This window comes from Barbus barbus (assembly GCF_936440315.1).
Source record: "Barbus barbus genome assembly, chromosome: 18".
NCBI classification, from domain to species: domain Eukaryota; kingdom Metazoa; phylum Chordata; class Actinopteri; order Cypriniformes; family Cyprinidae; genus Barbus; species Barbus barbus.
In genome coordinates, this window is record NC_136746.1 from 17370034 (window position 1) to 17387840 (window position 17807).

Here is a 17807-nt window from a genome sequence, read left to right on the forward strand (position 1 = left end):
AGTCCTGAGAAGACTGTTCAACTCTTCATACGTTAGTTGACTATACCTTGTTTAATATATGCAAGTCTGGGTTTATTGCGTTCACTTGTTCACCCAGCAGATACAACAAAATATGACGATCTGGAATTTTAATTTGGACAGAAGTCATAACATAGTAGTGTGTTTTTACTGCTGCAAAATGCTTCTAGAATAATTGTGTCACGGCTGTTTTGGCCTGTTACCTGTCGCAGTGTTTGCTTGTTTTGATTTTGGTGCGCCCTCTTTAATTGAAAGAAGCGAATACAAATATCCATCAAGTGTACACCGCTAATATAGATAAATTTGGTTATTAATATCTGTTGCATATTAGTTCAAATAAAGTTCGGCCATTCAAACTTTAATGACGTCAGCGACGCTTGAGTCTTTTCGCGGGAACTTACTTTCGCTTTGTTTGTATAGCAACAGCGGGCAAAGCTTCTGCCTATAAAGCTTTAGTTTGTGTTAATATTTGTTAGTTTATTGTCAAGACATCTAAATAGGTGTTTAGCTAGCGGTTTATATTCAGCCTGTGCTGTGCCATACTTATTTTTCATCATGAACTGTTTGCTGATGAGAGAAAGTCCTATGATTATTCCGCTTGATAAGGAGAAGACAGTCTATGACGGGTTCATCACGGTACTGGTAAGAAAAGTTTCATCTCTCAGTTCACAGTCATGCTAAATAAGACAGCGTCGTTTACAGTGTGAATGTGTAATGTGTGAATCGTATAAGTTACCAGAAGGTGAACCGGTTGTCACAAGTGTCACGTTTTTCTCATTATTTTATCTCTGACAGGAAAAAGACTTCAGGATAAGAATATCTCTGCCGCCTGATCGTCAGATGAAACGGGCAAAGTATGACTGTAATAGTATTTCTTTAAAAGCAGTTGTTGTATATGATGGCTATCGAATGTTATTGCCTTTTTTATGGATTAAGGTAGCAGAGAAAATAAACAAAATATCAAACAAAATATCACCGTGAAGAACATTAGTCCAAGATATAGGCACATATAAAATGTCTTAATCAATCTCAGTTACACTTAAAATACTCTATATTGTAAGCAAAATTACTGTAAAAGTAATTATTTTTTATATTTTTTGCTAAAGTTACCAAAATGCTTTTGAACTGCTCAAAGCTTTTTCATTCCATTTTTATTAAATTTGTGTATAGAATGTTGAGCCGGTATAATTAAGTCACTTATAAACGGTACATTTTTTTTATTTTCATTTTAACCGTTTTGACTTTTTTTATATATATTTCTATATAATATAAATGATTCCAAAAATGTTATTATTAATATTATTTAATTTTCTTGTGCTTGTCTTTGGTTGTTTTTCAGATTACATTGTTGCTGGCAAATGAAACGGCTACTTCATGGTTATCAACAGATTGTGAAGCAGGTACAGTAAATCAAAGGGAAATAGTTTGCAGCTATTTCTCATCATTCTAGAAATACGTCTTAATTAAGGCATAATGTTTGGCGTGGGGGGGAAAGCTTTTTCCATATGCCTCTAGGGTAAAAAGATTAGATTTATGATTTACCCTGCTTAGATTTATGCGTTACCCTAACTAGTTAAAGTTCATTATTTTCTTATGAATTTAAAATGATTAATAATTAACTCTCATGGTCACTCTCATTTGTCAAATGACAGGTGCTGGTTTTGATATTGTGTATGTATCCTAATAGTTTAATCACAATATTTGTATTTTATTGATTTTCTTTTAACAGAGATTACAGCATTCAACTAATTTGATGGCTTTTATCCTGGAACTCAGGACAGTATTGGTAAATATTCTTAAAATATTGCACGATTTATCCCCGGGGTTGGGCATTACCATATTCGTGTTGACAAATGTTATACATGATGTAATGTTCAGCATCATATTACCATAATAAGCACATGAGTCCCGCAGATTGAATAAATGATTCTCATTACGAACTTGTCTATTATCAGGAAGTGGCGTTGAAGAGCCAACCAGGATGTCAGTCCTTCTCACCACCTCAATATTATTCCCAGCTGATAACAGAAATGGAGATCTTAGGATGGGATAAGTATGTTGTTTCTAGTGGTCTACTGCTTCCCTCAGCTTTACTGTAAATGTGTAGGACATTAATAGCACGTACTTCTGTCATCAACTCACTATAGTTTCATGAAAACAGCTTGTCAGATTTCTTGCTTTGTAATAGAAGAGGCTAATGTGGTGTCTGTCAGCCATGTATCAAGCTGTGATTTCACTAGGCTTCTCATTTTCCACTTTCTATTAATGTCCAAAGATATAATTATGATATTAGCAAATGCAAATTGGTCTAATTGGAGACCCACTCTCAAGTTTAATGGGGAAATGTAGGCTGAAAAGTTAGGCTGGAAATAAGGTGCACGTTTCAGACCTGAATTGCGGTCAGAAGTATTATACACCAGCGCTATCTGTAAATGCACTTGAGATTAATTAAGATCCTTAATTCGTGTCTCTGTTAATAGCCTCAAGTCCGGCACAGTTGCGGACCCTGATTGGTTTAGGAAGGGGGAAGTGCCGCAGAACCTGGTCATTTTAATGAGTTTTAGTTGCCTTGAAGAAGCCACATTTACTGTTAATTACTGTATAGATGGGTTCAGGTCTGTTCTCCCCTCTTATCCCCAGAATAGTTCAAAAGAGTCAGATATTTAGAAAATTACAAAACATCAGTCTCTGGCTGCTGTGTGAGTGTGCTATTTGGAGTATAGCAAAGCGTTAGGTCATAAGAAAATGAAACTTTAATATTTTGACTTTGATCCCATTTTGCTCCCATTTTACTGTGAGATATTGCGTTTGGTCTGACATCGTCATCTGAAACTGTTCAGATTTTTTTTAGACAATTGGTGCATGGGAGCCGTGGTGAGAGGTTGTCACACCTTGCACATGTATGAGAGAGAAGCGCGGGGCCTCTCGCTGTGGTCTTTTAACACCCCGCCAAGATAATGACACCTGAGCAGGTTTCCTATTGGCTGGTCTTCTCACCATCTCACTCTAGCCAGCAGTTATATCTTAAAACCCATGATCCCTGGTGGCACCTGTGAGAATGGAATAACTGTACTATTTTCAGCAGCTGGCTTTTTGCATATCTGGAAAGTTGTGATGAGAAGTCTTTGCAAAACTGGCCTTGACGGCATTACTATTTGTGTTTTCCCCATCTTACTCTTTCGATTTTTTTGTTTTTTGTACAGCTTTAAGCTTTCATCTATGGCCTGTTTGTATGCAAACATGCCAAATTTTCCTTCGCCATTTATGAGGGGAGCTGATTTTCTAGTTGCAAATGTAATGCTCTCATCAATCCTCCCAGCAAGACATCGAGCCGTCAAGCTGTTTCAATCAACTGAGGTGAACGCCAGCAAGGCCTGATACTGTGGCGGAAGATCCCTGTAGAATGCAGAGTGGCTGAATGGGGTTCCAGCTCAGAAAAGAGATCTCAATTTTGAAGAAATGAATGATTGGTGTGATTTTGTGCCAAAAGCTCATGTAATTGAATGTGATGCAAAAGATTTGTCCCATTGCTTCATGGGTTGTGAGAGAAAAACACTGAGTATTAAGGACATTTTGAACAGTGGAACAGAAAAAGAAAAGATTGTTTGTGGGTGGATCTGTCAATGTTTGCATCAAAAATGACAAACTGTTCAAATGTTACCACCGATATCAAATATAGCTAACAGTGCAATTGTTAACTCTTAATATTCATTCAAAAAATTTAGAAAATAGCAGCTAAATAGTACATTTGCATTCACTTAGCTTACATACAGGGCTTCTGCCGGTGTTAAAAAGGTCTTTTAAAAGTATTAATTTGCCTTTCCACAAATTAAAAGGTCTTAAATCCGAGCAAAAAGTTTTAAATTATAATAGTTGTGACATTAATGTTGCATGCATTGCTAGAAATTAATATCTTCCTCAGTGCTTTTGCCTTGCGTTCCAATAGAAATAGTCTTGTTTTCTGGGAAATTGAACAAAATTAAGTGAGGTTTTCCAAAAACATGAACAAAAAGGGTATGAGAACTTGTTTTCCTTTTGAATTATTTTTTTCTGAGCCCATTGACGGATATCAGTATCAGATACAACATTGTTTTTGTTTTAATCAAGTCACTTCATTTTGATTAATTTCACTGAAAACAAGACTTCTTATGTCATTTTACTTCTCAAGAATGCGTATCTTGACTTAAGAATATTTAGACAAATACTAAGGAAGAACATTACTTTTCTTCAGTGTGATCACTTATGTTATTCCTATATTTTAGTGGTTAGGAGTGGCTTTTTTATGTTAAATAAAATGCATTTTTATAATCTTAAATTAACGGTCATAAAACCTGTGGAAACCCTGTTCATAGAAATCTATTTAAAAAGTGGACTGCTGCCATTAGGGTAATCCACAATGCATTATGGTAACAGTGTGTAATATATACATTTATTTATTTGTTTATTTTTAACTTGATTGTTTGCATCTACTACATTTCACTGTACTTGTTAATTAAAAGGAAAATAATCACCCTCCCCCAATATTGAAAAAAAGGTGAAAAACAGTGAAATAATCATGAGTTGAAGTTTAAGTTGCAAAATGGTCACTAGTGAGTAAAAAAATGTATGTACAAAAAGTTGTTTATTTTCTGCAGTAATAGCAGAGGAGAGTGTGAGCCAAAGAAAAGCATAGAAGTTCTTCTCCCAGAGGTTTTATGTGGATCTAAGTGCTTAGGGACAGAATGTGGATATGTGATCCTGCAGTTTTTGCCAGTGGGAACAATCAGAGCAAAGTGTGCATGTATGGACTAACCATGATATGCTGTTACACGACTCGTAAATAAGCTGATGAAATACAAGTGTGTCATGTGAAGTGCTGGAATTTTAGCAATAATCAGCTGTGGTCGCTGTAGTCGATTCAAGACTTTCAGCATTCTTTGCTGGGAAAAAGGATTGTGTAGGTCTGAGGAGCTTCTTTAAATTAAATCAACCGAAATCTTTTTTTTTCCCTCAAACCAAAAGATCTTGTCTGATTTCTTTAGTTAGAATAACCAAAATACACATCTTTCAATGAAACAGTTGTTTTTACTTACAAAAGGTCACTGTTGACCAGTTTAATGTGTGTAGATACTGTATGTGCTCTTATGTGTGGTGCTATTGATCTGTTTTGGCAGGCTGCTCTTCATTGATACAGAGTTCCGCACACTCAAGCTGAAGGCAGAGGACTCTGCAGGTCGTCAACACGCCATTACAGTCAAGCTCAAGTCCAAGGTGAAACCAAGGGTCAAGCCCTATTTTATTTCTTTTTTTTTCTCTCAGCTTAATGTTTTATTTTATGATCGTTTTTCATAGACCTTTTTTAGGCTTGTATGATTTACATCCAGTAAGAACTAGGTTTTGTCAATTTAACAATAATTTAGTATGATTATTTATTTATCTCTTATGCTTATCAAGGCTACATTAATATTCTGAAGCATGATTACAATTTAAGATACCTATTGTAGTATAACGCAATTTAAACTATACATTAAATATTAAAACTTCATTAAAAACTGTCAAAGTGAGCCACATTTTTCTAAATGTGACCATTTCCACTTTTTTATTAAACAAATTTTACATTGGAGTTCACGCAAAAAGAAACTGCAAATATTTAGCAAATTTAATTTGCAAATTTCTGATTTTTGTGGGTCACAGATGGCTGGATAAGTTCACCCAGCTTTCTGTATCTAGATTCTCAGACTCAGCTGGACTGCAAAAGGAGCAGAACTTTGGTTTAGGTATCTAACTTTAAGCAGGTGGCACTAATGTGCTGTGACTGTAAGATTATGTTGAGAGATGGAGCCGTGAGATTGTGGCAGGGCCTGAAGGAGAGGCGAGAGAGTGCGGGGATGCGGTGGCACAGATAAGACCATGAGTGATCCTCATAAGGTGATTACAGGGGCCACAGAAGAAGCAGAAAATTGTGGCGTGTGAGTGGTTTAGTCTGAGAGTCGGGCGGTGTGAGTGGTGAGCTCTGCCTGGCATTGGAAGTGGTGACATGGTATAGATGCCAGTGGCTCCTTGTGGACACTGCACGGGGTCCTGATGAGATTCAGCAGGGCGTGAGAAGCCCCCTGTGCCCACCGTCCTGCTGGGTGCTAAAAATAGCCGTGATCTACCCACCTCACATCTGCTCATCTTCCCGGAGCCGGGCACCTCTCACAAGGCCCTCTGTCACCCAGCAGCAGCTTACTCAACAGGAGCCAATAAAGCATCTCTGATGCCGGAGGAAATGTGGGTTGTGGGGTCATACACATAGTTGTATTATTGGTTGTAGCATGGAAACATATGTAAGAGAATTTCAAGATTAAAGAGGTTGATTAAGAAAGGCCTTCAGGTGTGGTAAGTTCTCCTAGCATGGAGAGTGGATATGCTCTTTAAATTTATTTTAATTTAATTTACTTTTAACTGTAATTGTATTCATTTATTATTTAATTTTATATTAATGTTGTATATAATATGCACTATTGTTCAATATTCATATTATATACAGTTGGGCAAAAAAGTATTTAGTCAGCCACCAATTGTGCAAGTTCTCCCACTTAAAAAGATGAGAGATGTCCTGTAATTTCCATCATAGGTACACTTCAACTATGAGACACAGAATGGGGGGAAAGAATCCAGGAAATCACATTGTAGGATTTTTAATGAATTAATTGGTAAATTCCTCTGTAAAATAAGTATTTGGTCACCTACAAACAAGCAAGATTTCTGGCTCTCACAGACCTGTAACTTCTTTAAGAGGCTCCTCTGTCCTCCACTCGTTACCTGTATTAATGGCACCTGTTTGAACTCGTTATCAGTATAAAAAACACCTGTCCACAACCTCAAACAGTCATACTCCAAACTCCACTATGGCCAAGACCAAAGAGCTGTTGAAGGCCACCAGAAACAAAATTGTAGCCCTGCACCAGGCTGGGAAGACTGAATCTGCAATAGGCAAGCAGCTTGGTGTGAAGAAATCAACTGTGGGAGCAGTTATTAGAAAATGGAAGACATACAAGACCACTGATAATCTCCATCGATCTGGGGCTCCACGCAAGAGCTCACCCCGTGGGGTCAAAATAATCACAAGAACGGTGAGCAAAAATCCCAGAACCACATGGGGGGACCTAGTGAATGACCTGCACAGAGCTGGGACCAAAGTAACAAAGGCTACCGTCAGTAACCCTACGCCGCCAGGGACTCAAATCCTGCAGTGCCAGACGTGTCCCCCTGCTTAAGCCAGTACATGTCCGGGCCCGTCTGAAGTTTGCTAGAGAGCATTTGGATGATCCAGAAGAGGATTGGGAGAATGTCATATGGTCAGATGAAACCAAAATAGAACTTTTTGGTAAAAACTCAACTCGTCGTGTTTGGAGGAGAAAGAATGCTGAGTTGCATCATGAAGCATGGGGATGGAAACATCATGCTTTGGGGCTGTTTTTCTGCAAAGGGACCAGGACGACTGATCCGTGTAAAGGAAAGAATGAATGGGGCCATGTATCGTGAGATTTTGAGTGAAAACCTCCTTCCATCAGCAAGGGCATTGAAGATGAAACGTGGCTGGGTCTTTCACCATGACAATGATCCCAAACACACCGCCCGGGCAACGAAGGAGTGGCTTCGTAAGAAGCATTTCAAGGTCCTGGAGTGGCCTAGCCAGTCTCCAGATCTCAACCCCATAGAAAATCGTTGGAGGGAGTTGAAAGTCTGTGTTGCCCAGCGACAGCCCCAAAACATCACTGCTCTAGAGGAGATCTGCATGGAGGAATGGGCCAAAATACCAGCAACCGTGTGTGAAAACCTTGTGAAGACTTGCAGAAAACGTTTGACCTCTGTCATTGCCAACAAAGTGTATATAACAAAGTATTGAGATCAACTTTGTTTCGTTTTTTTATGACAAAAGTAAAAAGTAAAGAGTGTAAAGACCATCGACTCTACCGTGCGACTCCACCGGGCAGGGACACCGGCAAGGGATAGAAGTATCGCTTTTTATTTTAGTTTTTTCATTTGTTTATTATTGAAATGTTATATGCATGTCAATTTTAATTTATTTTCTTAAATATGTGGATATATAGTATTTATAGAGTTGTAACTTTTAGTTTTAGTTTTTCTTATTTGTAAGTCGCTTTGGACAAAAGCGTCTGCTAAATGACAGAAGTAACTTTTTGTTATTGACCAAATACTTATTTTCCACCATAATTTGCAAATAAATTCTTTAAAAATCAGACAATGTGATTTTCCTGGATTCCCCCCCCCCCCCCCCCCCCCCCCATTCTGTGTCTCATAGTTGAAGTGTACCTATGATGCAAATTACAGGCCTCTCTCATCTTTTTAAGTGGGAGAACTTGCACAATTGGTAGCTGACTAAATACTTTTTTTGCCCAACTGTACCATTGTCATTACCCAAGTCTCTTATGATATGATATTCTTATATGAAGAATAGTACAGCAATCACTGTTTTTAGTCTGAATATATTTTAAAATGTAATTTATTCCTGTGATGGCAAAGCTGAATTTCCAGTCTTTAGTGTCATATGATCCTTCAGAAATCATTCTAGTATACTGATTTGGTGCTCAGGAAACATTTCTTATTATCATCAATGTTAAAAACAGCTGTGCTGTATTATTGTGGAAACCGTGACATTTTCAGGAGTATTTGATGAATAGAAAGATCAAAAGAACAGCACTTATTTAAAGATATTTTGTAATATTATAAATTACTGTCACAAGTATACTTTTTATACTTTCTTATACTTTTACTTATGGGAGCCATCATTTCAGTCAAATTGCAATTTTGCTAAGTAGATTAAACATTTTAAAACAGTAAATAATCTAAGCATGTTTTTCACTAAGCGCAAGGAAGGAAGATATGTTATAATTATATACATAACAAAACACTGTAATAAGAATGAATGTTTACCTACCTGCATCTTACCTTTTACACTTTAATATTTGAAAAACACATTACAGACATCCATTAACATTTTTAGTGATGAAAGCATCTGCTAAATTACTACTTGCTTACCACGTATACTGTTTTAAATGGTGATTATATATCTCTCTCTCTTTGTTTTCTCTCTTTTTAGTATCCAACTGAGGCCCCAGAGTTTTCTGCAGATCTTCCTGTTCCGTTGGTCATCACGTGGACCTCTCAGGTACATAGTAGTCGTAAATTACTTAACTTTTTGAATAGAAAAAAAACATTTTATTGAAAAGTTGATTTGTCTTTTTATCATATTACCAAATTGTCCTTTTAAAAAAAAAGTACAAAAAAAAAAGTACAATGTTTTTAATTAACAAAGTTTTTTGGCATTTGAAGGTGTGTTTTTCTTGATAAAAGGTGTTCCGTTCCACCGCCACTTTGATGTTGCTTCCATAAAAAATAATAACTCCGATCACAAAGGCTCAAACTGTGCCAAATAAACCGACAGGACGGCGATCTGGAAAGCTACATATGTTAGCGGCCTCTAATGAGCCTTGACGAGTTTCCTCTTACGTATAACAATTAAAAGTGAGAACGGAGACCCATTTTTCACTGTCGTTTTCTTTTTAACATCGTCCTCTGTTTTCGCCTCCTCCCCTGAAAAACAGGCTCCTCTTCAGTCATACGTTTGTTCCAATTACTTTGAGGTGGATGAAAGCGACTTGGCACATTGCACAGCAGTGGTGTGAGTTAGGGAGGGTTGTGCATTGTGTTGGGTGAGGGATGGCAGTGGAACATGGCTCTCTGACAGAGAAGACCAGCTCAGCACACAGCAGCCTTCTGTCGGCTGAAGTCCTGCTGCGCTGCTGATGTCTTGATGCATCTCCTCTGTTCAGGGAAGAGAAAGGCCTGTCTGCCTGCCTCTCACGTACATTTGAATGAGTAATGATTACCTGCACTCAACTGACTGTGTGTGTGTGAGAGAGAGAGTCAGTGAGTTTGTGAGTAATGTAGAATATGGATCAGGAGATTTGGCGGGGTGTGCTCTTTGTTTGGTGGCGGACACAGCAGTGCAGGTGTGTCTCAGCGGGATTTACACTCAACCAGCCACCCGGTCCGACTACTGGAGTGCACAAAGAGAAACAATGATCACTACATGAATTTTAACCCCTCGGCCTATTTAAAAAATAAAAATAATAAAAAGTTTGGGGTTGGTAAGATCTTTTAATGTTTTTGAAAGAAGTCCTATATGTTCACCAGGATGGATTTACTGGATTTATTAAAAATAATATATGTATATTGTGAAATATTACAATTTAATATAATTTTTTTTCTGAATTAATATAAATCAAATTCCTTTACTGCCACTTTTATTTAGCATTATATTTTATATAGCATTATATGCATTATATGTATGATTGTGTGTATGTGTATATATATATTTAAACAATATAAACTGATAATATAAAAGTATTATATTAATATTAATACATTTATATAGAATTTTTATTTTTTACATTTATTTAGCAGATGCTTGACAAGTAAGAAGAAAGCTATTTATAAGCTATTATATTCATAAGAGCTAAATATATATTTAGAAGAATATATACTCTTATAAAATAATAAACATTATTATTATTATTATTAATTTTTATTTTATTTTTCCTTAAACATGTCAACGACAAAACAGTGTAAGAATGTAAAACTGAAAATTAAGAACGTAAATTAAGTGATTCAATATTAATAATTGCTGCTTAATTATTGAATGTATTGACACTCACTAAAGGCTGTTTGTTTGTTGTCAGGGTATCTATTTATTAGTTATACTGAGATATCAAAAGGCCAATTTGTGTTATTGATGCAACCGTTTACAGTGATAATGAATGATTACCATATTCATGTACTTTTATGTTTATAATGTACTCCAAGGTACTGAGGTCATTTATGGCTCTTCTCCACTGTTTAGTGTGTTTTATACTGTATAATAATAATTTGTTTAGCCCAGCATTGCTTCATTATGTGGTGGGTCCTTAACAATTACAGTTATAGACTATGAGCATTAAGGAACACATTTCTCTGTGTGCAATTATTGATTTATTTACTTGACACTTGTTCACTAAATGACTGAAAATGCACCATTGAACATTATGAGGAGGGACCTAATTGGGAGAGTTAACAGAACAGTAAGCATGCTGTCACCTCATTGGGGAGGAATCCATTGTGCCGTTCCACATTTCGGGCACATTTCCAAGAGAAATACAATTATGAGGACATCCAGCCTGCACCATATATTTAAATAAAAGCATAACTATAATCACACAACCGGCATTAATTGGGAAATAATTGCTGTGTCTTTGCACCTGTGCAATGCTAAATTGTGTGTGCTGTATTTGCACAATGACCCATCATATTTGTTTTATGCTCTCCTTCCTATATCAAATCGTCCCCTTGCATCAGGAAAAAGCTTATTCACATTAATATGCTGTAGTCTTAAGAAAGACTAGATTCAGGCAGATTACTATGCTGTTTTTTTCAGATTTTCCTACCTGTATATCCCTTGCCTTAGTGCCGATGTCTTAAAAAAAAAAAATAAATAACTCATTTGATTTGTTTTGTTATGTTCAATTACCAGCTCTGCCTGCTACATTCAGCTCTGACTCTGTGCTCTTCCATTTAACATGTATGGAAATGTATCCGAGAATCAGGCACATAATCAACATCAGCACACACAAATTATGTGACAAAAGAAAAACACATGAGATCTCATCCTCTATGCAGCAAGTCCTGTCCCTCTTAAATCAGCTGAGATTGCCTGTATTATGTTGTTGAGATATTACAATGCTTCAAAATTACTGTTGACAAATGTGATTTAACATCTCACAATCTAAAATCAATCTAGCTTTCCTTTGGATTACAGCAAAAATACACAGTCCACTAAAAATACACTGTCTATGTGTGTATATAGACATGTTTTTCTTTCATATATATATATATATATATATACAGTTGCATGCGAAAGTTTGGGAACCCCTTGCAGAAAATGTGAATAATTTTAACAAAATAAGAGAGATCATACAAAATGCATATTATTTTTTATTTAGTACTGTCCTGAGTAAGATATTTTCAATAAAAGATGTTTACATATAGTCCACAAGACAAAAAAATAGCTGAAATTATTAAAATAACCCCATTCAAAAGTTTGGGAACCCTTGGTTCTTAATACTGTGTGTGGTTACCTGGATGATCTACGATGTTATGTGATGGTTGTTCATGAGTCCCTTGTTTGTTCTGAACAGTTAAACTGAGCACTGTTCTTCAGAAAAATCCTCCAGGTCCTGCAGAATCTTCAGTTTACCAGCATCTTTTGCATATTTGAACCCTTTCCAGCAGTAACTGTATGATTTTGAGATCCACCTTTTCACACTGAGGATGATTGAGGGACTCAAACACAACAATTAAAAAAGGTTCAAACATCCACTCATGCTCCAGAAGGAAACACGATGCATTAAGAGCCGGGGGTGAATACTTTTGAACAGAATGAAGATGTCCAAATTTTTCTTATTTTGTAGAAATATAATTTTTTTTCCATTTAGTTCTGCCCTTCGGAAGCAACAGAAGCTACTTGCATGTTTCCTGGAAGACAAATTAAGTACAATTTACCTTGATCTTCAAATTCAAAAAGTTTTCAATATATATATCTAGTTTACCTTCAACAGTATATGTACTTACAGTGCTTATAATATATGGTGGCATCATTTTAGATATTGAAAGGTTTGGTAACACTAAAAGTTCATTGCAGCTGCTGCCTTTTTGGATGCTAAATTCGTATTTATTAGCACTAAAAATAAAGCAGTGGTCGTGGCTTTGAGCAGAGAGGATCTGGTGTCCAGACTAAAGCATTCTGATTTTGTGCTGAGATTAAAGACCTTGATTTGGCAGCCGGGTGGAAAGCGAGGAGTGTGGGCCTGAGGTCACAGTGGTGTGGGTGACCTGTGCTCCCTCACTCTGACAGCATGGAGTGAAACAGGGCCAGAGCCTATCAGCTGTCAATCATCAGCTGTGATTTATGAGCGGCCATACTCAAACCATTAGCTCTGCCTCGCCACTGGACAGCTCCAAAGGAAACAGAGGCCTACTGTGTTTGTGTATGTTAGAATTAGAGGAAGCCGTTATGCTGAACCGTAGATGGGTCGTCTGTGGTTCTCAGTGATCAAACGCTATTGCTGAATTTCTCTTGTTTGCTGATGTATGAGTTTTGGTCTTTTCCTGTTCAGTCACTTTTTATATTTGATTTGTTCTTGGTTGGTGCTTTAATCAATGGTTTGTTGACAGGTAGTTGATGAAGACTTGGCAAGACTTCAGTGGGAATGTTTCTTTTTTTCATTTTCCTCCCCGAGTGTTGATGGCAGAGGGTTGAAGAGTTTGTATAAAGCAGTGATATGAAACCAGACATGTGGACAGTATCAACATCTTCCATATGCAGAAGTGTTCATGAGTTATTAAAGACAGCCTAGCCAATGTCAGACTGGAAAAAAAAAACTGTTGTTCCTGCAGATCAAGAGTTGCACAAAAATTTAAAAGGATACCATTTCAAGGGTCTAGGCACTTCTGAGAGTCGGAGAAACGTTTAAGAGTACAACCGCGGATTGAGAGGCTTTATGTCCATTCGGACTGAAATGTTTGTCTGAGCCAATTGGATTTTAAATGCAATGCAAAAAATATCATATATATAAAAATATAACATGGTAATTAATTGATCAGTTGCATGATTACGGCTTAGTGGCATAAAGTGTTTCAAATACTGTGGCAGAAATTGTGTTCATGTCTTAAATAGTACAATCATTCCACTCCTTCAGCAGATGGGCATGAAATGCAAGCACCATATCTATTTTCTTCATGGATGTTATTGATCGTATTGTAAACAATTCATATGCATTGAATTAATTATTTAATTATATTTTAAAAATCTTGGGAGTAATTAAGATATTTTTTTGGCAAATGTGAGATGAGCCTTTGTGTTCTTTTTGGTCAGCCGTGGCTTTTGCCTTGGAACTCTCCCATGGATGCCGTTTTTGCCCAGTCTCTTTCTTATTGTTGAATCATGAACACTGACCTTAATTGAGGCAAGTGAGGCCTGCAGTTCTTTAGATGTTGTTCAGGGTTCTTTTATGACCTCCTGGATGAGTCGTCGTTGCGCTCTTGGAGTAATTTTGGTCGGCCGGCCACTTCTGGGAAGGTTCACCACTGTTCCAAGTTTTCTCCATTTGTGGACAATGGCTCTGACCGTGGTTCGCTTAAGTCCCAGAGCCTTAGAAATGGCTTTATAACCCTTTCCAGACTGATACATGTCAATTATTTTGTTTCTCATCTGCTCTTGAATTTCTTTAGATTGCAGCATGATGTGTTCCTCTGTAAGCATGCTTCAATTTGTCAGACAGGTTCTATTTAAGTGATTTCTTGATTCAACAGGCCTGGGTTTGGCTAGTGAAATTTAACACAGCTTTCTAAAATAATGTGGTTATCACAGTTAATCACAGGGGGCAATTAATTTTCACGTAGGGCCAGGTAGGTTTGGACAGCTTTTTTCCCTTAATAAATAAATATATTTGAGACTAATTTATTGCCTTTTTTTGTTTTTTTTATTCTCAGAGCACCTTAACCAACGTCCACAGTCAGTTCCTGTTAAATGTGGAGGCTCTGTCCGAGTTCTGGACGGTGCTTGATGACATCGATGAGCAGACGTGGGTACTGGAACCAGAAAAACCCACGAAAGCAGACTCCATGAGAAGGATCGCCATCGGTAACATTACATTCATATTACTACATTTGAATGTCATTATTTGCAGATCACCCACCATCCATCCAACTATGCCATCCACAATCATTTCCCGTGATATTAAGTTGCCATATCGCTGTTCTTCCCCAGGAAACAATGTCTCAATAAAGGTACAAATTGACCCCAGACACCCCAAAATGCTGCCGGAGTGCTGTTTGCTCGGGGCTGAGCACGGTAGGCATTTTTTATATCTGCAAATCTCTCTGTTTATCTCCATACTGCTTTTATTACGCTTTCCTGCATGTGAGAGGCAGCTCGGATGTGAGAAACTCGTGCCTCTTGTTTTTCAATTACCTCCATACATAAGTGCACATGCTGTAAATGCTTTACTGCATTTAGACAGGAGCGCTACAGCTGGAGCGGCCAAGCTGACAGCCCGCAATATGTTTGCGGCGCAATGTGCTTTTAGATTTCGAGTGAGATGGTGCCGGAATGGAGGTCAGTTTGCACTATTTAAGCCGCCGTGATTGTTTCTTTAAATCCAAGGTCATGCTTGGCTGACAATGGCACACAGAACACATTGTCAGTTGCCTAGCAATGTTATTCATTGATATTAAATCCACACTTCAATAGTCAAGACGGTGGCAGTCGCAGACCCTCCGAGCGCGGGGTCAGACAGAAATATTGCTTTTTTGCATTTACAAATGACAAACAGAGAGTGCGGCTATCACGTTCCTCCCAGATTGATCTCTCGGGTGGAACAGCCATGATGAGCGCGTTTTATTTGAATTATTTGAATATTTCCCTTTCTGTCAGACTGTTTGTCACAGTGGGAAATGCCCTGTTCGTTCGGTCGCTCTGCTGTGGCATTTCTTCGAGAGAATAGAGATTAGAGGAAAGAAATGACGCGGCTGTGCATTGTCTGTCAGTGCGCTGCGATCAGGTGAGGAACGCTGAATGAGAGATGAGGTAGAGTTAATTGAAACTGCTCGGCTACATTAGGAGGGTGAGCGCCGTTCTTGCCTTCATATACAACACTCCCTCGGGCTTGTTTTTGCCATGCATTGATATGATTTATGTTGATGGCGTTTTTGTCCCCCAGTGCTTTGCAAACAATATGAAGTCCAGTGTGGATCGCTATTACAAAAAAACATAAATAAGTCTGTATGTTTTAATAATGAATAATTGAAGATGTGACAGAACAGATAACAGTGCACTGTGTTAACTAGGGACATCATACCACTATTACCAATAAATAAAATACCAATAAAAAATTAGATGACATAAATATAGTTTAATTATTAAATAATTAGTTCATATTTAAATGAATATGGATTCATATGGATATATTTTTAAACAATATACACTACCGTTTTTTTAAAGAAATAAATACTTTTATTCAGCAAGAACACATTAAATTCATCAAAAGTGACAGTAAAGACATTTGTAGAGTTAAAAAAGATTTCCATTTTGAATAAATGCTGTTCTTTTGAACTTTCTATTCAAGTAATCCTGAAAAAAAGCATCACAGACTGCTTTCAACATCAGTGGTAATAAGAAATGTTTATTATGAACCAAATCAGCTTTAGAATGATTTCTGAAGGATCGTGTGGTATTGAAGACTGCTGAAAATTCAGCTTTGCCGTCACAGGAATATGACATTTTAAACTATATATTTAAAAAATAAAGTCATTTTAAATTGTAATATTACTTGACAGTATTACTGTTTTTGCTGTATTTTTGATCAAGTAAATGCAGTCTTTGTGAGCTTAAGAAACTTCTTTCAAAAGCATGAAAAAATCTTACCAAAAACATTAAACATTTTTTATTAGTGTTGTTTGCTAGTATCGAGTTAATACTAAAGCATCTGAACTTTAGACATTTATCACTGCAATTTTATTAATCATTTTAACTCTTGCTTGTGTCTTTCAGTTGTTACTCCTTTAAGGAATAAGTTGAATGCTAATATGCATTTATGGTAAGCAAATAATTATAATTCCAATTACTTTTTTCGAAGGAGTTTGAACATGATTAATGGGGAATCAAAGTGAATGTTGCATATTTCAATGCAAATTTTCCATTTCATATGCATGCCGCACATATCGTTCAGTGGATATCTGTATTACAGTGTAAAATGAATCAGAAACCGCATGGTGAGAATGTCTTGGCCAAGAGTGTTGATTCTCACAGTGATATCCTGGATTTTTTGGGCAGTAATCACTGAGCTGTATTCATTATACCACCATGACTTGACTGTATGCGTTTAATTAGTGTATGAAGGGCTGATTTCCTTCTCTCCTCATAGGAACCCTGACTGCAGTGTCCTACAGAATATGAAGGATGTGTTGGAGATAGAATTTCCATCGCCTACCACCCACGAAAAATCTGTACGTTGCATATTTTCGTCTCATACGCTGCCACTTACAATTAGTTCCGCAGCACCATCACATTTGAAGCTTGCAGGGTTGTTTTTTTTTTTCTTCCCCACCTCCTTTTCTCTTTATGTTTTTATCATCGGGAGAGGTGGGTACGGATTTCCTTTAATTGGGTTGTTTACAGATAAGATCATTACAATAACAAAGGTGGCAGAATCTTCAGCACTATCAAGAGCTGTTTAATCATAGCTCTCCTCCATTTATCTTTTTTCCTTGTGTGCATTTTTTATGCTTTCTCTCTTTCAGCTCGCGGGTTGAAAGGGCGCAGTGTTTATTCACAGTCTGTACCGCAGATTAATGCTTGACCATCATTAACATTCTGAAGCGAGAAAAGTTTACTTGACCAGATGTTGAAATTTTTATCTTCCATCCTTTTAATGGATTGCTCAGGAAAAAAAGCCTCTAATTATCTGAACAGCAATATGCAAACACAGACAGTAGAAGAGAAGAGACAGAAGCATTGGGGGGGGGGGGGGGGGGGGGTTGCCTGGCTGAGGCATTCACACAAAGGATTGTGTGAAGAGGGGGTCAAGAATATATAGGGTTGATGAGTCCACCTGAGTGTCCTCAACCTGTACGAACAAATATGAGCCGCCGCGCACCAGCAAGGAGAATGAATTTCAAATGCAGAATTTCAGATCAAACTCAGGGAT

The 17807-nt window shown here is 37.2% G+C and overlaps 1 protein-coding gene across 4 annotated transcripts in view; it reads left to right on the plus strand.

Moving 5' to 3' along the window:
* Positions 1-17807, plus strand: part of LOC306884110 (E3 ubiquitin-protein ligase FANCL-like) — a 20222-nt gene continuing 2415 nt past the window's right edge. The window contains exons 1-11 of one of the 4 annotated variants that reach the window (XR_013785416.1): positions 1-660; positions 814-872; positions 1358-1418; positions 1748-1804; positions 1974-2071; positions 5172-5268; positions 9107-9175; positions 14593-14743; positions 14870-14953; positions 16652-16697; positions 17025-17106. Coding sequence is in view for 2 of the 4 variants with exons in the window: in XM_079439794.1 (XP_079295920.1) it covers positions 574-660; positions 814-872; positions 1358-1418; positions 1748-1804; positions 1974-2071; positions 5172-5268; positions 9107-9175; positions 14593-14743; positions 14870-14953; positions 16652-16697; positions 17025-17106 (891 nt within the window). In the remaining 2 variants the exon portion in view is untranslated. The remainder of the gene's footprint in view (positions 661-813; positions 873-1357; positions 1419-1747; positions 1805-1973; positions 2072-5171; positions 5269-9106; positions 9176-14592; positions 14744-14869; positions 14954-16651; positions 16698-17024; positions 17107-17807) is intronic. The other 3 variants (XM_079439794.1, XR_013785417.1, XM_079439795.1) reach the window with 3 other exon arrangements.